Consider the following 21,986-nt stretch of genomic DNA (forward strand, 5'->3'; position numbering starts at 1 on the left):
ACACAGACTCAACCTTTCCCCCTCTGCTCCCTCACCGTGTAAGTGACTGCGGACAAGCGTCGACACTTTCTGCTGAATATCAGTCTCACCTCTGATGCTCAGACAGCTTCCTCTCTCTGCTGGAACATGGCGGACTGCAGATCTCTGACCAGGAGAATTCCACAGCACAGACTCACTGATATCAATGAAATCACTTCTCTCTTTCCAAAACTAATAAATCACTATCTAAGCTCTAAGTTATTATAGGCTACCTCTTTATTTTCCTTGTAAAATATGAATAAACAAATACATAAGGGCTGCCATAGGATTAAAAACACATAATAATGTTACTTAGATGAGTCTTAGTGGAAGTATGTGCTTTGGTTTATACTCTGATTGCACTAAGTATTAACTATCGGCCCGCTAAGTTAGCCATAACCGTGATGTAGTGTGTTTGTATTGGAGTTAGTGGCCTATTCACGCTGCACACAAGAACGTCCTTATTTTACGTTTCTGCAAAACCTCAGTAGTTCCACTGTCTTTATGTCAGCGCGCGCGGCGTTAAGATGGTATTTAATATCTGCTGCTGGCAGCTGCGCGCAGCTTTACACACATTATTCTGTCACGTTGGAAGACGCTACAGGCTCTTAGCAATCAGCTCAGAAACGATATTAACTGTAGTTTATGAACTGAATGTTTAGAAAGCAGCTCCTTCCTTCACCACCCTGCTACAAACACGTCTCCGCTCAACGCGCTCATGTTTCATTCAAACACATAACGTGTTTTTTCTTTTTTACGTAAAGAGTCAGAACAAAGAAACACATTGTGACGCCGGCTCGGCTCAGATTTACGTGTTTAATATTGACCTTATTAAATATTTCATATTATTTATGAATACACACATTTATGAATAAACACATTTATGAATAAGATTTATAAATATTAAAAATGTATGAATCTTGTTTTAGAAGATCTAGTCTCACATAGAAATAAACAGATGGAAATATCGAAAGTTGAGAGAAGCTCCATTCACTCTGGCTCTAAACTGTCCATTCACTTGCTATTGGCATCGTGTCTGTTTACAGTACATGTGTGTGGGAAAACTTCATATATTACGCACAATTATGCATTATAATAATGACGAACATTATTCCCGAATATTATTATACTATTTGTCGTTGACCCCTATGACAAGAGCAGTGATGGTGACTTGTGTTTTATTTTAGGCTCTGAAATTATCTGCAGTGAAGAGCTCAGGTCATTTATATCATCAGCCATCTGGATAGTTACCATGGTACATAACACATGAACATTTATTTCCATATTTGTTTATTTATTTATTATTTTTTCCATCAGTACAATTATATATCTACATACCTTTATAGATAGATAGATAGATAGATAGATAGATAGATAGATAGATAGATAGATAGATAGATAGATAGATAGATAGATAGATAGATAGATAGATAGATAGATAGAAATACATAATAGTAACTTTAATTTCTTGTCTTGTATAAATATAATATTTCCATAGACTATAAAAACTATTTAGTATTTTCATTCATTTAATTAATTTATTAATTTCAACTAAAAATAAAACAGTGTATGGTAACATGTTACTATACAGAGTGAAGTGTGAGGTGCTGGTCTGTAGCCGCTGGTCTGTTCCTGTCCGGGCTGAGCCTCCCTCCTCCAAGCCGCCATACTCTGGTGCCATCTAGCGTCGTGTCGACAACAGTGACAAACGTCCAGACCTACACACACACACACACACACACACACACACACACACACACACACACACACACACACACACATGGACACACATAGACACACACACATTTCTTCCTCGTGGGAATGTCCACTCGTCAAGGACTCTTATGAACGCACGCTATGTTTCCTGTTGAATGTGTCTGTGTCGCAGTTGAGAGGTGTGATGCGCCGTTGGCAGCGATGGAGGGCGAGCCCGCGCGTGAGTGTGTGTGGACGTGCGCGCGGACTGTATTGTATTAGCTGTTGACAAACTGATGATGTGCCTGCGACTTTAATTTCTTGCCTTGTGCGGAATGAAAGCAGAGCAGCGCTGACGAGAGGCGGGAGTGTTTATGTGTGAGGGGAGAACATTTTGGCTTTTGTCTCGCGGCTTGTCGGCTTCCCTCCGTCTGCCTTTGATGTGAACGGAGAGAGAGAGAGAGAGAGAGAGAGAGAGAGAGAGAGAGAGAGAGAGAGATTTGTGGCATGGAGAGAAAGAGAGCGGTCTGCTCTCTCCAAGGTTAGGCCTGGCTGCTGTTACACTGTGGGGAATGATGCATGGACAAAGCCATGCGCGCACAGGAACACACAGAATGGATGTTGTGTGTGTGTGTGTGTGTGTGTGTGTGTGTGTGTGTGTGTGTGTGTGTGTGTGTGTGTGTGTGTGTGTGTGTGTGTGTGTGCTTGTGCGTGCATGCGCGTTGTGCCCAAGGAAACAGGGGCTGTGGGTGTAAAATTTAGTCCGGGGTCGTTGTCGATAAACAGAGACAACCAGAGGCTCCAGTGTGCGCCTGCGCGTAATTACTTATGTGTAGCCTTTAGGTGCAGTGTGTGTGTGTGTGTGTGTGTGTGTGTGTGTGTGTGTGTGTGTGTGTGTGTGTGTGTGTGTGTGTGTGTGTGTGTGTGTGTGTGTGTGTGTCCTTTGCTCTCTGACTTTAGCATATACACCACACACACAAAGTAGCTACATGCACCGGGTGTGGGTGTCTTCATTGAGCGTGTGATCATCTGACAGGGCCGTGTGGAGGGGGGGGGGGGTTGTGTTTAATTTACAGGCCCAGCATCATCGGACTTTAATCCGGCATTCACAATCATCTTCAGAGCATTAAGATCAGATGGAAAAATCAATAACCCCCCCCCCCCCCCCACCCCCCACCCCTCCAACCTCCAACCCCCCTATCCCTCCACATCACAACACCTCGATTGGATTTTCTCTGTAGTCAGATTATGATTAAACATGATCGAAAGGAATTCCATATTTAACAGCCTACATTAAGTGTGTGTGTGTGTAGTGTGTACTGTATGTGTGCAGCTGTAGCTGTGTGCAGTGCACAAATATATAAATGTGTGTTTGTGTGTGTGCTACATGACTATATACAAAGATTTATATTGTAATAACAGATTAATAACAACAGTAATAGACCAGTAATAATAATAATAACAATAATAATATGTAAGTGTAATAATAAGTTAAGTGTGCTCATTTTAAAATTTGTTATAAAAATGAATGGGTTGTGTGTGTTAATATTTCTGTTGACTTGTTAAGTTCACTTACGTAGGCGGTTTCGTGCGCCTGCGTGTGCGCGTGTCCGCTCCTTCCTCTAGTCTGTAGCAGAAAGTTTGAGAACAACAACCTCCCTCCCCGTGATGCTGCATTCATCCGCCCGGTTAATGTTTAACTCGTCCCGGGGCTGCTTCATGAGGCCGAGGGGCTCGCGCCCCACCGGTAACAGTCCGGTGAACTGACCCCACGGGGGCACGAGCTCACGGTGCCGTGAAGGACAGAGTCATCGCGGCTCGCGCTGCCTGGAAACGATTAATACATTAAAACACAGAAAAAGCACTGGTCAGGAACTTTCTGTCGGTTGGTCATTAACTCGAGGTCGGTCAACACACACACACACACACACACACACACACACACACACACACACACACACACACACACACGCAGGTTTCCAGAGGCCACACCGAGCTGCGTGTCTCTACGTGAACATTGTAAATATCAAGTCTCACTTTCCTTCTTCTTTTATACATCTAAAGGCGCTGGTGATCTAAGGCCACAGTGTTTTAAAGCTTCAAGTTATTTAACTCTGGAACAAAAACGACCCGGAGCGTTTCAAAAAGATTTACTCCAGTGATTCTGAATGTATTTTCGTTAAGTTACTGTGTGTATAATTTATAATAAAGTACTATTCTCCTATTTTAATTAAACAAAAATATGCGTGTACATTTAATGTTTAATACAGAAAGGAATTAAAGTTTTATTTTTCTTACATGCTCTGTCGATGAAGGGATATTTAACATTTTCAGGTTTTATTTCCTCCTCGTCGCTTCAAACGCAGTTGTGACTAAAAGGGAAAAAGAAAAAGCGCGTGTGTGTCAAATAAATAGCGAAGGTTTAATTTCATGGACAGTTAATTATTTCACAATGCTTGTTAATAATACTGAGTGAGATGCAGGCGGTTTGAGCACTGCAGGCTGATATGAACCGCAGATGAACTGTACAGTGTGTTAGTTTGTGTGTGAGAGTGTGTGAGAGTGTACATGCGCGCGCCCCCAGCCCCCGTGCGCACCGCAGCATATTTGTTTATCTGCTGTTTGCTGTAGGCCTGTTTTTCAGTTCGTCACCATTCCTCGGACTTTACAAGGAGTCATAAACGGTCATAAAGCCATAAAAGTTCCGAGGTCACACACACACACACACACACACACACACACACACACACATGGACGTAGACAGTGAGAGAGAGAGACACACACACACACTCACGAGGTGAAAAAGAGTCATAAAGCCATAAAGCAGCGGCCTGACTTCTTGTGCTTTAATTGTGGATAGTGAAGATCTGGAGAGTTTCTCAGATTCCTGGAGTTCCTTCAGCCGCTCAGCTGCTTCCAGCGCCGCTCCGCTGCTCTGATTTACTGCGAAGGGGAATCAAAGGCACAACTCAAAAAAAAAAAAAGAAAGAAAAAAGCAACCAACCACGTGCAGGTATCATTCTATGGCAAATGAAAACTGTTTATATTTTTATACATAACGCGGGGTTATTATTATGTGTCATTTCCCAGCTGGTGGAGACGCTGAGAAAACCGTTAAATATCTGTTCTCCTCCTGAACATGTTGCGTCAGTGTTGCAGCCTGTTCTTTTGTCCACTTTAACTCTTATATATTGATTTTGCAAATTACTGTAATAAATAATAATGCTATTGGGCACTGGTAGTCTAGGAGTATTTTAACTGTATTTATAATAATTTGCTTAGAAAAGTTAATTTAATAATGTAAATAAAAAGTTTTAATATTATAGTTTCTATAAACAAAACCAAAAAATAGTTTTGTTTTTGTTTGTAGAACTATAATATTGTTTGTTTTGTTCTAATTATTGTACTTTACTTTACTTATATGAATTACTGTGTAAAGGCTATGCGTATAAGCACTGTAAGATTAAATGTAAAATGTATTTTTATTTTTACCTTAGTGCGTATGCGCTCTTGCAGCTGCACAGCAACCTATCCTTTTTTCTTTTTACTAAGCGTTTACCTACGGCAGGCAGTAAGGTCCAAGTCTGGTTCTGCTACAGTAAGCTATGTGAATGTACAGAGGGACAGTGTAAACAGACAGCTCCTTCTCTTCTTTCCTGCTCTTTAACAAACATAAACGGCTCCTTCCAGCCGGACGCGCTGCCCCGGTTCAGCTTCCTCCTCCTGCGGTCTGTGGAGCTCCGACCCTCCGGTGCAACCACGCACCTGCAACGGCCAAAAAAAAACAACAACAACAGGCCGCTCGCGCATGGCTGCACGCAGCGTCAAAGTTTTACAGAGATTAAGTCACATTGTTGCCTTCAAGTGCAGCTCGGTGAAGAAGTTATTAGCCTACTAGCTCAGGTTTATTATTAGCTGTAATACTTAACCTAATGTGTTGCTACTAATGTAGCTTTAGCTTTAATCCTACTAGCCTGCTCTTCACTTTGGTTGCAGCTCAGGCAAGACGATTTTATTTGAATAGTCAATTTCTACAAGCAGTTTGTCTGAAAGGGCTTTACATAACATCACAACAACATAGACCCTCACATAACAGGGAAAAAATGGGAGCTAATTGTTTTAAAACTTGTCATAATTCTATTTGGTTACATATTTTATGCAATTTTTTTTTTATTATAGGGGCCTTTAAAGTGCAGGCTATGTAGGGTTATTTTTGAATAGAAAATAATGTGATAATACTTAATGCCAGCGTACACCTGCACCTTTTATACACGCTGTTACATAATTCACATGCAGTAGGCTGCATAAGCATTATCTACAACAGCATGGTATTTAGAGTTAACTTAGGCTCCTTCTCTACAGTGACACAGCTCCATGATGCAGCATCAAATCTCAGCTGCCATCAATTTCAAGCCATACCATTCAATTCAACACGTGTTAAACACATTTGAAACATTACATCAGTCCAGTGTAGAATTACATAAACCTAGCTCCACTTTTACACTGTCCACACAGTCGTGTTGCTTCTAACTGGATAAATCAGAATATGACACTCCTCTGTCAGAAAGTCATTTTTACCCTGCAGGCTGCTGAACGGCGGCTTCCACTCATATGATGCCAAAGCCACAATTACGTTAAGACTGTGCTAATGCATACGGGCTGTAGCTGTATATAATAATAGTATTACCGTCCTGTGTGTGTGCGTGTGTGTCCCAGGCTGTAGGGCCTTGCCTGTCCTGTCCCTGCTGTTAGTTCTCATTAATGATTAAACCACAGTCAGCTCCAACACAAAGCTGCTGCTTCCCGTTCCCACAAAGCGGAGAGGAAGCGCAGCGTCCTGCCAGAGAGAGGGAGAGAGAGGGAGAGAGAGGGAGAGGTGGTGAGGGTGGTGGAGGGGGACTCCCCATCTGTCTGTGTGATCCTGAACAGAAAGGGAATTAAACTTATTATCTGTCTCCCTGTTACTACTTTTAAAAAACGAGAGAAGACATGGCGGAATGGAGAGTGAAGTAAAAGTAAAAATAGAGTCTTTGTCTCTATTTGTCAGTCGGACTGTCTGCAGCTCGACCACGCAGACAAGTCCGAGCCTGTAGGGGAAACAGAGAAAGGCACAAAGACTGAGACTTATTTATGGCTGCGATTATTTTACGACCTCGGCGACACATACGCCGTTTGTAAGTGCGAATGAAAAGCAGGCCGAGAGTTAGCTGCTCCTTTCTTTCCCTTCTGCCCCCCTCCCTCCCTCTTCTCCTTTCTCTCCTGAGAACAAGTGAAAGAAAATAGTATCAATGCTGATGTTGCTTTATTACTATTTTAGATGATTAATATATTGCTACTGTAGGTCTAAAGTAGCCTAGAGAAGTATTAACAGTAAAAGTAAAAGTGTGTGTGTGTGTGTGTGTGTGTGTGTGTGTGTGTGTGTGTGTGTGTGTGTGTGTGTGTGTGTGTGTGTGTGTGTGTGTGTGTGTGTGTGTGTGTGTGTGTGTGTGTTTCTATCATTTCTATATTATTTATTAAGAAAACTGTTGAACAGAATACGCCACAGTAATAGTACTAAAACACAGTGTAAGACAACATAACATGATCATGTGTATATAAGCTGGAACTGCTTGTGCTTTGTTATGAAGTTATTACAGTTCATATTATCATGTCAAATATTCAGGAAAACTCTCAGCCGTTTAGGTTCTGAATAAAAAATCTAAAACAAGTGTTTCAGTGAATAATAAAGTCTAAATACATGAAACAGCATGGTGCATAACAGCTGTTTGTTCACATCGGTGCTGAACTTTAAACACTTTTGTACATGAACTCACTTTTAATTTATTATCATTATTTACACACATGTATTATCATTTATTATGTGTATTTATTGGTGTTTAAAATATAAGGAATCTCAGCCGGCTTTGTAATTTATTATTATGATGGTAGCCTATTATTTATTCATGAACTCATAATAATCTCATTTTAATTGCTGGATGCGTGAGTGAAAACTTGTAAAATATGAAAAGTAGTGACTTTCTCCCTCTTCCTCGGGGCGGTTGTATCATTTGAGCTCAGTGCTATAACTGCCCCTCCGGAGGAGTGATGGAGGGTTTGAGGCGGATCTGCAATCAGTGTCAAGAAAAGGGCCAAAAAACAAGTGGAAAACTTGAGGACTGTTTCTTTTCTTTTTCTCATTGCATTTCAGCCTAATCAGTGTCCCGGGAGAAGAAAACAATCATTCACTGCGCACACTGATCAAACCCACCCCGACTGCCGCACCGCACAGCCCGCACTCAGCTGCCATCCAGCCCGAGGAAAGGACAGCCATACCGGGCTGTTTCCCAATCACTAACACGCTCACATATCAGATTATATGCAGAGGAGAACCCACTGCTAGATTATTATTTACTCATCCGGTGGAGAAATGAACCACGATGAAAACGTCCGTGGTCGGAACAGCCCCCCCCCCCCCTCCCTCTCCCCCCCTCCCCACCGGAGGCACGGGGCATAAATCTGCACACAGACCCAAATATAGGCCGCCAATTACAAAATGTACAAACTCCTCAATTACAGACGCGCGCAGCCCCGTGTTGTGTTGTCGGCCAACTCGCAAACCCTCCGCGCGCCGCACACCCACAGACGCGCCACGGACCACACACACATGACCCGCGCGCGCACGCGTTATACCGGCCGTGATTTACGATCTCCAAATTCATTTTAACGCGCTCGGTATTATCTGCAAAGCACCGGGAATAGGCTGTGTTTTATTATTCGGTTGCCTCTGGTGGTGCAGAAGCAAACCCGCCCCCTCCCCTCCCCTCCCTCCCTCCCTCCCTCTCCCGTACTCTCTCTCAGGGAGGGCGCGCGTGCGTATGTGTGTGTGTATGTGTATATGTGCGAGTTAAGTTGATTTTTTTTTTTTTATGGGTCCAACAACAGAAGGAGGAAGACACACAGGGAGAGAAAGAATCAATTTTACGCGCGGAGGATTCCGATGTGATTGCGCAATCTCACCGGGAACCGGAGGAAGATTAGAAAGAGAGATTGAATGAGAATTAGAAAAGAGAGGAGAGGAGAGGAGAGGAGAGGAGAGGAGCGGGAGGTTGAAGAAGGGAAATAGGAAAGGAGAGGGGGGGGCACACACACACACACACACACACACACACACACACACACACACCACCTCTTCCTCTCGCCAACGAAAGGAAAAGGGGCGAACGAATGCCAGACACAGAAGCTCCCCATTGGTCAGTCTGAGGTCAGCTGGTCTCCCCCCTCCTCCCCCCCCCCAATATCCTCGTCACCCCATCCCGTCTTCTCCGCACACACATACACACGCACGCACACACTCTCCCTTGTTCTCCCCCCCTCCCTCCCCTCTCTCTCTCTCTCTCTCTCTCTCTCTCTGTCCCGCACTGGCACTCAGCCACCCAGATACCCCCGTCTCACCCCTCAGCCTCCTCACCCACCCCCTCCTCCCAATCTGTGATAAACTAAGTGATAGCAGCAGCCCGTCGGACTGTCGGCTATAAAACACAACAAATCATAAAGTGCAGGCAGGGGAAGGGAAGGCAGGAGGACGGGAGGGAGAACCGTTAGCTGTTAGCCGTTAGCCTCCTTCTACTCCTCCTTCTTCAGCGCGTGAACCTTGTTGTTGTGTTTGTTTCGTGCCCTCCTGTCCTCCCCTCTCCTCCCCTCTCCTCTCCTCTCCTCTTTTTCTTCTCCTCTCCTTCTCTCCTCTTCTCCCCCTCTTCTCTCCTCTCTCTCTCGTCTCCTTCACTACTTTCTCCCGATGAGTTCCTATTTTGTCAACTCCTCTTTCCCGGTGACGCTACCGGGCGCGGGTGGAGGCGGCCAGGCGGCGGCGGACTCGTTCCTGGGTCAGATCCCGCTGTACTCGTCTGGCTACGCCGCCGAGCAGCTCAGACACTACCCGGGGGCGGCCACGGTCAGCGCCGCCGCGGCCGTGGCGTACGGTGCGGGCGGCGGCGGGGTGCACCAGGAGAAAGCCGTGTACCCGGCGGCCAGCTACTACCAGCAGGCGGCCAACGGAGCGTACGGGGGGCACCGGGCGGCGGCGGGGGTCGGGGTGGGGAGCGCGAGCGGAGCCTGTGACTACGCCACAGCGGCGGCGGCGGCGGCGGCGGCGGCTGCTGCCGCGGCCACGAGCTTCTACCGGGACAGTAAGGATCACCCGTGCAGCCTGGAGGAGCACCAGCTCGCGCTCAGCCAGGACGGCATGCACCGTAAAGCGGAGTGCGCGGGGCTGAGTGGGAAGGGGCTGTTCGGCGACATGGACGACAAGGCGTCGCCGGGCGCCCCCATTTATCCCTGGATGCAGCGGATGAACGCGTGCAACGGTGAGTGTTCCTCTTCTTCTTCCTCCTCTTCTCCTCTTTCGTGCATATTTTATGATCCCGTCATAAAACTGACGTTTGTTTCCGCTCCGAGCCCCTCTCTCTCTCTCTCTCTGCTGTCTTCCCCTTCTCCGCTTCCTCCTCCTCCTCCTCTTCCCAGCTCTGCTTTATGATCCCCCTTTTGTTGGCCTGTCAGTCAGTCATGTGCTCGCTATTTTATTATCCGTCATAAAAAGCGGGTTTGTTTGGGTTGTAGCTCCTGTTACTGTACGTGACCTGCTGACCGGCGCTACCGAGTCAGAGCGAGGAGAGTCAGGCTGTCAGAGCAGCACAGGAGCTGATCCAGGGACAGATCAGCAGGGAGAAACTAGAACGCATGCCGTCTCTTCTGGCTCTATTTTATTCCCTCGTTGTTTTTATTTACAATTTACACCACCGTTCCTCTTGTCATGAACCAAAACATCAACTAAAAATGTCAAAACCCGTTTCCATCTGTCAGTGGAGAAGAAAACGTGTTCTCTTTACAAACTGCTGATAAACTCTCGTGCTTCACAAGCTGCTTCTTTTTTTTTAATCTCAACTTTCCCCCTGTTATCTCCTGTGGAGCCTGTACAGTTAACCCTGCCCCGCAGACACTGTTATTCATAAGCAGTCAGATTAGATATTAGACTTACAATCAGGCCTGCGGAAGCTGCCGGGCTGGGAGTGAAAGTAAGACGCGTAAAGGGGGGAAATGATTTGATTTAGGCCTGTTTGAGTTTTATAAGGAGGCCTTGTTTTATGGTCTGTGCTGTGTGAGGACTTAAGCTTCAAATCACGACCGAGCTACCGCTCTGCAAACCCGAGTGTGTGCGTCTACTGTCTGTGGAGCGGAAGGAGACGGCCTGTAGAGAGAGTGAAGGGGAACTCAGAGCCGCTGCTCCATGTGCACGCAGCGCCGCGGGGCACGCCGGGTTATGACAGATGAGCTGGAAACAGGTCCTTTTTGCAGAGAAAGATATGAGGAATAATAATAAATTAAAAAAAAAAAGCAGCGCTGGCTTCTAAGTGACAGCTGAAGACGTAAATGGCAGCTGGAGAGAGACAGAACAGAGTGGCAAAGAAATCCCGAGTGCGCCTCCATAATCCGGTTTAGCTGGGTTGGTTTTTTAAATTTTTTTATTTATGGATGTTTAGATTTAGACATGTGCCCTCAGCTCCATACATACTCCACCACTCAGATCGATGCTGAAACTCAAGCTGCTCAACTGAAAACGTGGCGATTTGTTTACAACTGGAGCCAAACAGTGTTAGTGAGGAGGAGAGGAGCCTAAAGCCCTGGAGGCTGCTCCACACCGGGGGGGGGGGATACTGTCTGAAATATTATCCTCACTCTGCCTATTTTCATTTATTTCATTATTCATATAGCTATGATCGTTACTACTATTATTAGGCAATTATTTTTATTAGACTTGTTATTATTATTATGGTGGTTGTTGTAGTGTTGTGTGCGTAACTGGAACAATTCGTTTTTTGTATTCTCTGAATATACATAGGCTATAGATATTTATATAGAAAAGTAGCCTACATATAAATAAAGCTCAACAAAAAAGCTGGTCTGGCAGGAGTCATTATCTGGAGCAGGTGAATTATATAATGATTGGACAAATTATGGGCTGTTAAAGAAGCCTACATAAGACCAAATTCAACAAAGTTTAAAGGAATAGAATAGAACAGAACAGAATAGAATAGAATAGAATAGAGTAGAATAGAATAGAATAGAATAGAATAGAATAGAACAGAACAGAATAGAATATAATAGAATAGAATAGAATAGAATAGAGTAGAACAGAGCAGACCAATCAGCTGACTGTCTCCCTGTGTGTGTGGTTAAAGTGTAACCTCCTCTGTGTCTCTGTCCTCCTGTCCCAGGGACCTTCGGTAGCCCCGGGAGACGCGGCCGGCAGACGTACACGCGCTACCAGACGCTCGAGCTGGAGAAGGAGTTCCACTTCAACCGGTACCTCACGCGGCGGCGGCGGATCGAGATCGCGCACGCGCTCTGCCTCACGGAGCGGCAGATCAAGATCTGGTTCCAGAACCGGAGGATGAAGTGGAAGAAGGAGAACAAGCTGATCAACTCCTCTTCCTCCTCCTCGTCCTCCTCCTCTTCATCCACAGTGAACGGAGTAGAGGAAGAGGAGAAACGGACGAACTGAAAGAGGAGAGGGGGAGAGAAATAAACTGATGTAAGAAACATAGAAAAGGAAGAGGAGGATGGATGGATGGATGGAGAGACTTGCAGGTTAAATCCCTCCTTGTCCCCGTTTCAAAGTCCAGACGTTTGTCTGGTGAGGAAACCCTGGAGGAAAGTAGCAAAGAAGTTCCTTTCTTCTTTTCTTTTTTTTTTCTTAAGGAGAAAAGAGGGAGAATAAAATCTCCCCCCTTTTTTGAGCGGCTGCCACCACCTGAAATGACATCCACGCGCTTCCACAGGCGCAATCCACCTCCGTCTGCTCCGAGGCGCGTGGCTGTGGACAGATGAAACGAAGAATCGGGACAAAAGAAAAACAAAGAAAGAAAGAAATGAAGAAATAGTAAGGTTGAAAAGGAAAAAAAATCTAGGGGATGGTGGCTCAGGGTATGGCATTGTGTTTGGAAATACAGTACACAAGTAACCCGCAGCCTCACGGTGACACAATGTGTTGTAGCATTCCAAGAAAAGCCACCGAACTCCTCATTGTACTGAGTTTTTTTTTGTTGTTGTTCATGACAAAATGTACTTCCTTTTCTGTCAGGCACTTGCTTTGAAGCTTTAGGACTCGACGTCGAGCTCTTGCACCCAAATCCCCCTCCCAAACACACACACACACACACACACAAACACATTCATAAACACACCTACACACACACATACACCACCCTTCCCTCCCTCCCAACAGTTTTTATCCTATTTTATAAACGTGTTGTGTGTATTATACCTTCAATTACACGTGTAAACGAGCTCATATAACACGGAGCGAGGAGGGATCTGTATGTAGCCGCTGTCATACGGTGTTATATTTAAAGTGTATAGAAATAAACAAGGAGAAATCACCTTGTACGGTGAAAATAATGTAAAAATGCGGGTTTAGGGGCGCGCGGGGTAACTTAACCTTTCCGGCTAGATAGAGGGGTGGGGAGTGGGGAGGGGAGGGGAGGGGAGGGGGGTTAACCTACTGATGTTATTCGCCAAACTACCTAAAAATGTTCAGGAAAGTGTATATTTTATGGATTTTTACATTGTTTCTTTATGTTAGTGTTTTTTGTCAAGTCATGTAAACTACCTATGAGAAATGTTCAATAAAAATGTAAAGAAGTGACGCAGCGAGGTTTGTTTTCATTCAAGTTTTCTGGTTGTGACGTTTCACTCAAAAGTAGACAAAAAAAAAAAGAAAAAGAAGTAATTTTACGATGTAGTGACGTCGCCCAGTCCATAAACCTTTTAGCCTTTTTACTTCCAAGTGTGAAACAGGCATGCACATATTTATGGCGCGCGAGGGCCGAGGCCGCGCGGGGGCCATGCCCGTGACAAGGGGCGCGAGCTGCTGCTGATGGTGGGCTCAACTAATTGATGACCAGAGAAAGTTGATCTGTCCTCGAGTCAGGCCGGCCAGACGCGTCACACACACATATACACACACACTTCACCCAGACAAAGTGGACAATGTCCTCGTGACCCTTTGAACTCTTGCTTGTCCCCTGAGTGACCGGCGCGCGAGCTCCAAATCTCGGCAGCAGAGGGCTTGTGTTTCTCTGTGTGTGTGTGTGTGTGTGTGTGTGTGTGTGTGTGTGTGTGTGTGTGTGTGTGTGTGTGTGTGTGTGTGTGTGTGTGTGTGTGTGTGTGTGTGTGTGTGTGTGAAAACTAAACCTAGTTTTTTATGATATTCTCCTGTAAACTAACCGCAGCGGTGACGCATAATAATAATGCGACGACAGCTTCAGCATCCGCAATATACGGAACATGCGTCGTTACCTGGTAGCTATGACAACCACGATGTGTAATTCCTCTATTGCGCTCTTTTTAGTTAGGTCCCATAGAATTTTTATTTGTATTTTATTTGTTATTCTAATGTTTAATTATTTAGCGAGACCACGCGCAACATGTGTGTGTTTTAAATAAGGCGCAATATTATATGTATAAAAGAAATAATAATTTAAAAAACTACTTTGCATGAGTTCATTAATACAGCACTAGCAAATACCCTCTTCCAGCACCATGCATGTTTTATTAGCCTCTCCAGAACAGTATGGAGGAACCCACATCTGATGCTGTTCCACTAGTTGCACTAGTTGCCAACAAAAGTGTGATCAGATGGAGGATGCGTTGCCAAGGCAATGGATGGCATGGGGTTGTCAGTAAATAAGTAAAACTAAAGTGATACAATAAAATGAAAATACTGTAGGCCTATATATAAATATGAGAGAGGCAGTGAGTTTAGATTGAATATGTTTTATTTCAGTGTAATGAACTCTGATTGGTCTGTTTTACATTAAGACTCAATCCAACAACTGAAGTTAACATACACTCAGAAATATATGATTGAAGTGAAAGCTAGTTAGATAGGTAGAGTGGCCGTCGCCACCAGATCTTTTCCCACTGCAAAAACCCAACGCTGTAAGGTGAACTATATGCTGGCAGATGTTCTATGTTACGCACAATGGAAATGGTTTCACTGAGACTCACTGGGCTCATTTTACTGACCAACACACACCAACTGCACACAGTCTGAAAGAGTGCTTTTCATATTTTAGGGCAAAGAATGTTATGGCTGTTTAGTTAGCCTATGATTTATATTTATACCGTCAAAACCCATCTCATAGAAATTACTCGAGTTATTTCAAGGTTTCAAGCTGATTTGTTTTATTCTACGACTTTATGAGTTAACTTTAAAAACTTTTCGTTACAGGAACGATATTTTGACAGCAGTGAAATCAAGATTTGCAAAAACCTCTTAAAGCAAATGTCTGTCTCATTTTTGTTAAAAAAAAAAAAAAAAAGGAAGAAAGAAAGAAAAGGAAAGAAAAAATCTGGTGTGTCTGAAGAGAAGCAGACAGTGAGCACCTTGTTCTAAGAGCCATCAGGTAAACAGAATATCATAATGCCAGCCAGAAATAGGCTGCCATGCAGGAGTGATACGCAGCTTCTCTCATTTGGTTAATCAGAGGCACTGACCTCTCTTATCTGAAGCTGTTGGAATTTGTTTGGATGAAAATGGTTAGCGAGTTGTTTCATGGCACAAATATTCAGTGGGACGGTGGAAATCTATATATAATGAGGGGAGTGTGTTGAGAAGTTAGTGCCAACTGGGTCAGTGCCTCCTCCTGCCTGTCCCTGCATTCCTGGCACAACTTTGGCTCCTGTGTTTTAAAGCTCCTTTCAGTGGCCCATCAGAAACAGCAGTTTAGCTGATTTAGTGTCGATATTAAAACTCTTATGGGTAAAATAATAAATCTGGATTCTGTTCAGTGGATTTTTCCCCCCTCCTCTGTAGCAGCGTCTTTTGCAGGACTGTTTTATCTTCCTGGGTATTTTGGAATATTCGAGATGATTTCCATTCCAGCTGCTGGTTTCTCTCGCTGATGCTCCGTGTGTGAGCAGCTGAGTGTCTGAAATGTGGCCTGCAACTCCACACACACATGCAGCAGCACCACACTGACACATGCACTCTCTCTCTCCCCCACAGAGTGTGTTCATTTGTATCATTTCACACACAAAAATCTGGAATTCTTCATCTGTTCCATGTTCTGGGCCTGTGTGCATGTGTGTGTGTGTGTGTGTGTGTGTGTGTATGTGTAGCCTATGTGTTTGTGTGTGTGTGTGTGTGAGTGTGTGTCAGAGTCACAATGAAATATGCACACCAGAGTGCACATTGAGGGCCTACTACAATAACACACGCACACTCAGACACACAGAGGCACCCTGGCTGAAATGCATCCCAACTCGAGAATCAACAAATCATAAATCAGGAGATTTCCATCCAGTTTGGACGTCACAGATCAGGTTTACCATTCCACTGCAGCTGGAGGGGAGGGGAGGGGGGCAGGGGCGGAGGGGAGGGGAGGGGGGGTGAGAGAGACAGGCAGACAGAACAGACAGACAGACAGAAAGAAAGAAAGAAAGAAAGAAAGAAAGAAAGAAAGAAAGAAAGAAAGAAAGAAAGAGTATAGGTCTATTAATCATAATAATATTATAACTGGTTGGGTTTTGGACGCTGTTATGGTTTGTTGTGAACATGGCTCGTGCCTGGTTAATTAAAGACAACAGGCTCAGGCATAGGTATGATTCCACCATGTGAAGTAACATTGTAAAACACCGACAACTGATTTAAAAAACGGAGTTAACTGCATTGATGGAAATGGAGATGGGAATTTCGTATAAAAATGATTTCGAGTAGATTCATGAGACCCTGAACGCATCACTGCATTTTTTTTCCTTTTTTTTTTTTTTTTACTGCAATGCCATTATGGTGCCACAGTATGACACTGTAACGTGTTGTATTAATACTTATTAATACATTCGTATTATTACTTAATACGAATATTATTATCAATTATTATTATTATTATTATTATTATTATAATTGTTGTTTTTGTTATTAGTAGCTATTATTAGTATTATTATTATTAATATGTCGCGGAAGGCAGCGCCACTTCGGCTGTCATTATGAGAGGATTATTGATTGTTTATGTTTCCTAACTTCCAGCCAGAACACAGGTCAGAGACTGTGTGTGTGTGTGTGTGTGTGTGTGTGTGTGTGTGTGTGTGTGTGTGTGTGTGTGTGTGTGTGTGTGTGTGTGTGTGTGTGAGAGAGAGAGAGAGAGGGGGGGGGAGAGAGAGGATATATATCTGCATGCAACACTTCTCTGACTTTCTGGAGGTTACTTTCTCTTTGTCTTTTTTTTCACCTATGCAATAAATGATGTCTGCAGTAGGTGGCGCTCTGAGCTCACCCCGGCACCTCCGGCAGCAGAGGGAGAGAAGTTGAGAGAGAGAGAGAGAGAGAGGGGGGTGAGAGAGAGAGAGAGAGAGAGAGAGAGAGAGAGAGAGAGAGAGAGAGAGAGAGAGAGAGAGAGAGAGCGTCCCCGCCCATCCCTTCATCATTAGAAACCTCAGAGCATGAATTACCTCTCCAAAGTCATCGGCGAGAATTTACGACTGGTCAACAAAAGCACGTGACCGCACCTCCTCTTTCTCTCTGTTTCTCTCTCTCTCCTCCCTCACCTCACCCCCCACCTCCCCCATCACACACACACACACACACAGACACACACACACACCACCCCACCCCCATATTTGGACGGCGCATACATAGCTAAAAACGAAGTACAGTGCAACGCCATAATTCACTAATACATCATAAATCGTTGAAAGTACCCGCGTTATAACGACCAAGAGAAATCTAACAAATCAAGCGCCCCTTAGTACTTAACTGTAAGACTGCAACTCTCTAAAACAACCTAAATGAGCTCTTACTTTGTAAACTCGTTCTCGGGGCGCTATCCAAATGGCCCCGACTATCAGCTGCTAAATTATGGAGCCAGCAGCGGCGCAATGAACGGCGGGGCGTACAGGGACTCGTCCTCCGCCACCATGCACCATGCTACGGGCTCTTATGGCTACGGCTACAATGGCATGGACCTGACCGTCACCACCAACCGGGGAGGGGGGAGCAGCGGCGCCGCCAGCACTGGAGGGCACTTCGGGGGCGGCTCACTGGTCGGGGACTCCCGGGGCTTCGGCTCCACGGCCCCGGAGAGGAGCTTCAGACAGCCGGCCAGCTGCTCCCTCGCCTCCGCCGCAGACTCCCTCCTGTCACCCGGAGGAGGAGACACCAAGCTGGGCGCCCGGAGCTCGTCCCCCCGCTCGGAGCTAGCAGGAAGCGGTAATCTCAGCTCTCCAAACCTCTCCTCCAACTCCTCCGGTGGCGGCGGCGGCGGCGGCGCGACGCAGCGCTTCACTGAGCTGGAGGACGAGTCACCAGATACCGACGAGTTGTTGCAGCACCACAAACAGGACGGAGGAGGAGGAGGAGGAGGCGGCGGAGGCAACAACCCGTCCTCCAGGACCGGACCCTCCAGGACCGGACACCCGCAGCAGCAGCAGCAGCAGCACGCAGACCTGAACCCGGAGAGCGGCGCGGCGGGAGCAGCCGCCGGCAGCGCGGCGGGCAGCGACGGCCAGACTCCACAGATATTCCCCTGGATGAGAAAGCTGCACATTAGCCATGGTACAAGCTGCTCTCCTGTTTACAACATGTCAGCCGAGGCTCACACAGCTTCCAGGGGGGTGTTAGAGCCAGAGCGCTGGAGGAATAGACTGCAGTGTGTAGCCTGAATGTTTTGGACACATGGGGGCCGGTGACAGTTTTAGTTGAGGTGGAAGCTACACGGGGGAGCCACGGTGCTTCAGCCTCTTTGTGCACCCTGTAAAGATTCTGCAGACTTCGGCTGTTTCTGCTTTGATATGATTTGAGTAAAGTGTCTGCCTGAGAATAGCTGATAGACACACAATTAGTCACGGTTCTTCGTTTTGTCTACACCCCACAGCTTTTTTTTTTTCTTTCTCCCCTCTCCTTTCCTCAATTTCATATTTTCATGACTGTTAAAAGTCCAGTGAGCGTTGAGGGGTGTCAGCCTCGACTGTAGAAAACCCCCCAAATATATTTTATTTAGCGCCTTGTGTTTATATAGAATTACAAGGGTTATGTGGTGATTTATTTGGAATTATTTTTAATTGAATTTGTAAAATGAGACAGTAAGTACAGAGGACAGCTGGCCAGCCTCTGGTTAACCATCTGAAGTTTGGTATCAGCGTGTTTTCTCAGGGCATCAGGGGGCAATTCGTTCTACATTTCCCTCAGTGACGCCATGGTTGCCTCCTCTGCCTTTTCTCCCTCTTTTTTTTATTTTAAGAAAATTCCACAAAAGCGTCATAAATCTGTCATGGGGGGAGGAGGGGAGAGGAGAGGAGCGAGCCGGGCAGCAAAAGCCCAACATGGCTGAGGAGAACACAGGCAGAGCCGGGTGGTGGAGGTGGTGGTGGAGGGGGGGTATAGAGAAAAAAGAAAGAGAGGCCAGGAAGGCTTTGGAGGCTGTTGCTGCTTTGACAAGTGAAGCGGTTTTTACGTGTGGGAACTTTATTAGGGAGGTGAGGCAGAGGACGGGGCAATAAAAGCCTGAAGGGAGCGAGACAGAGGGGGAAAGTGGGAATGTGGAGGGGTAACTTCAAAAAAAAAAAGAGAAGAAAACAGTAGTGTGACAATGAAAGACTGCTGCTGATTCAGATTTAACTGTGGGTGAAATCTGCCCTCTATTGTAGAGGAGCTCTGGCTACAGTCTGGTGTTCCAGTTGTATTTCACTTGGTGTTGCGTTCAAGTGTTTGTGCTCGTTTTCCCCCAAACCTATTCAACCCGTTCATGTCACGTTTCTGACTCCAACCCCCCCTCCTCCCCCCCCTCCTCCATTCAGATATGACGGGCCCCGACGGGAAGCGGGCGCGGACGGCGTACACCCGCTACCAGACGCTCGAGCTGGAGAAGGAGTTCCACTTCAACCGGTACCTCACGCGGCGGCGGCGGATCGAGATCGCGCACGCGCTCTGCCTCACGGAGCGGCAGATCAAGATCTGGTTCCAGAACCGGAGGATGAAGTGGAAGAAGGACAACAAACTCAAAAACATGGGCCTGACCAGCGCCGGCAGCGCCTTCCAGCCCTAACAAGATGATTCACTCTTAAATAATAATAATAAGAATTAAAAGAAAGAAAGAAAAATATAGATCCATCTCTTTGAAAGACGTGCACAGACTTCCCGGGAGGGAAAACGAGAAGCAAGACAGGAGGAAAAAATGAAAATGAAGAAAAAAAACAAAACAAAGAAAACAACAGAAGTCAGTAGAGAGTGGAATAAAAGAAGACCAGATGAAGAAATATGTCTCTCACAGATTCCAGATCTTAGATTTAAAAAAAAAAAAACACTTCACATCATCTACCGAGTTCTGTTCAACAGCGCAGCACTTTTTATTTGTTCGACTTGTTGGTCTTTGGTGTTTTAGGGCAATGTAAAAAAAAAAGAAAAGAGAAAAAAAAGACTGTGGTACTTGCTCTTGTTTAGAAAAAAAACGTTCTTGTTGTTCCTGTATGTTCTCGTCGTTTGTGAGGAGAGAAGTGGCGGATGAATATGAATATGCTACCTAACATTTCTACCTATAGAGTCCTACCTACAACCTCGCTACCTATGGCTACCTGTTGTTCACGGTCTCAATATCGTTGTGTGTATGCGTGCGTGCGTGCGTGCGTGTGTGCGTCAAAGTGCGATGTTTTGTATTTGACTAAGTGCTTTCGAGAAAAAAAAGTTCGCATGTGAGTTGAAGTTATTTACTGCAAATTATACGTGTATTGCCCATGACAACCCAACCCCCCTCCTCCCTGTCTGTAAGTTACTTCTCATTCAAATCTGCTACCATTTTACATGAGGAAGGAGAGAATGGTGTGTGTGTGTGTGTGTGTGTGTGTGTGTGTGGGTGTGGGTGTCTAAAATCAAATCAGGCCTATACATCTCCGTATCCAGCCATAATGTTGTGTATAACTCTATTATTCAAAAAAAAAGTGTAACTGCATATTATTGTTGTTATTATTATTATTGTAGACTAATTATTGGATTCATGTTCCAGAAGGGATGTATATAGATATTGACATTTTTAAATGTACCCAGTTCACTATTTGTAGTTGCAATGTGTGAGTGAGTGTGTGTGTGTATGTGAGAGAGAGAGAGTGTGTGTGTCTGTGCGCATGTAGTAAGGGGAATGGCTATACCGTCCTGTGAGGCCTGTGAGCTTTCTGCCAACTAGCTTTTTGTATTTGTTTGTAACTTGGAGTAAAACAGACAATAACTAAATATCAAGAAACAAATAAAAAAAAAAGTTGAAACATAAAAAATTGAGTTCCCTATACTCGACTTCACCAGTTGCGCATGATGATGATGATGATGATGATGATGATGATGGTGGTGGTGCCAAACTGGCGCACAAATGGCTGAGCAGCGCCTGGAAACATGATGCGAGCCAACAGCTTTAGAAACCTTCAGTGGAAAACTGATGTAGCCAAACACATTAGATCTGTCCATGTGTGTGTGTGTGTGTGTGTGTGTGTGTGTGTGTGTGTGTGTGTGTGTGTGTGTGTGTGTGTGTGTGTGTGTGTGTGTGTGTGTGTGTGTGTGTGTGCTGGATAGATATATGAATTTATTGTCAATGCTGAAAGTTGTTGTGAGAAAAGGTGCAAGACAGTGTAACTGACCAGTCCGGGTCTACAGGCCTATCTATACACTCTCCTGCGCACTGAGTTTCCTGCGCAATTTGAGCTAAACATGACGCAAAAACAGCTCCAACAACTAACCTGCTGTTTTCCATGCAGATGAATTATTCAAGCTGGAATTTTTTATTTATTTTTTTATTAAAGGTAACCAGTGGCGTCACACCAAAACAGCCAGCAGGCTCTTAGTGAGGCCTGGAAAACAGAGGACAGTCAGCTCTTCTATTTTCCAGGCCTCACTATGGAGCCTTGAACGCCACATTTCCTTCCTATACACATGACAACCTCCAGCTCACTAATCACTGAATAAGATGGCTATATACACGCGCACACCGCCTGACAGCACAACAAACTGCACGAGCTGGACAAATCGGTCAATTTCCCTCCTCTAAACGGCGCGCGGGGGCCAAATCAGGTTATAGTATCATACCGTCTCCCGGTTTCCAGCTGTAAACAACCGAGTGAACTTTTAAACTCACCGGGCTGATGCTCGCTGCAGCTTCCCTGAGTCTGGGGTTGGAGGGATGATGGGGTGTGGTGGTGGTGGGGGGCCCTGGTTGCTCCGAGCCTCATCTGGACACAACCTCTGTCTCCTGCCTCCTCTG

At 45.3% G+C, this 21,986-nt stretch overlaps 2 protein-coding genes and 1 long non-coding RNA gene across 3 annotated transcripts; 2 read left to right on the forward strand and 1 right to left on the reverse strand.

The window, feature by feature from the left end:
* Positions 1-1,619: 1,619 nt before the first annotated feature.
* On the reverse strand, positions 1,620-4,650 carry LOC146983753 (uncharacterized). Its single transcript, XR_015036325.1, has 3 exons — positions 4,508-4,650; positions 3,290-3,540; positions 1,620-1,736 (listed from the first exon to the last, which is right to left on the reverse strand). It is a non-coding gene; the product is annotated as an uncharacterized LOC146983753 (long non-coding RNA).
* Positions 4,651-9,068: 4,418 nt separating this feature from the next.
* On the forward strand, positions 9,069-12,265 carry LOC146983754 (homeobox protein Hox-B6a-like). Its single transcript, XM_085785193.1, has 2 exons — positions 9,069-10,055; positions 11,964-12,265. The coding sequence occupies exons 1-2, from the start codon at positions 9,488-9,490 to the stop codon at positions 12,248-12,250; spliced, it is 855 nt and encodes a 284-aa protein (XP_085641319.1). The 5' UTR covers positions 9,069-9,487; the 3' UTR covers positions 12,251-12,265.
* A 5,070-nt stretch (positions 12,266-17,335) lies between these two features.
* On the forward strand, positions 17,336-20,988 carry hoxb5a (homeobox B5a). The gene is made up of 2 exons (XM_085785189.1): positions 17,336-18,301; positions 19,543-20,988. Exons 1-2 carry the CDS (start codon positions 17,536-17,538, stop codon positions 19,788-19,790), a joined length of 1,014 nt encoding a protein of 337 aa, XP_085641315.1. The 5' UTR covers positions 17,336-17,535; the 3' UTR covers positions 19,791-20,988.
* Positions 20,989-21,986: the final 998 nt, after the last annotated feature.

Source organism: Trachurus japonicus, chromosome 8 (genome assembly GCF_045865225.1).
Source record: "Trachurus japonicus isolate A0001 chromosome 8, Traja_1.0".
In the NCBI taxonomy this organism is placed as follows: domain Eukaryota; kingdom Metazoa; phylum Chordata; class Actinopteri; order Carangiformes; family Carangidae; genus Trachurus; species Trachurus japonicus.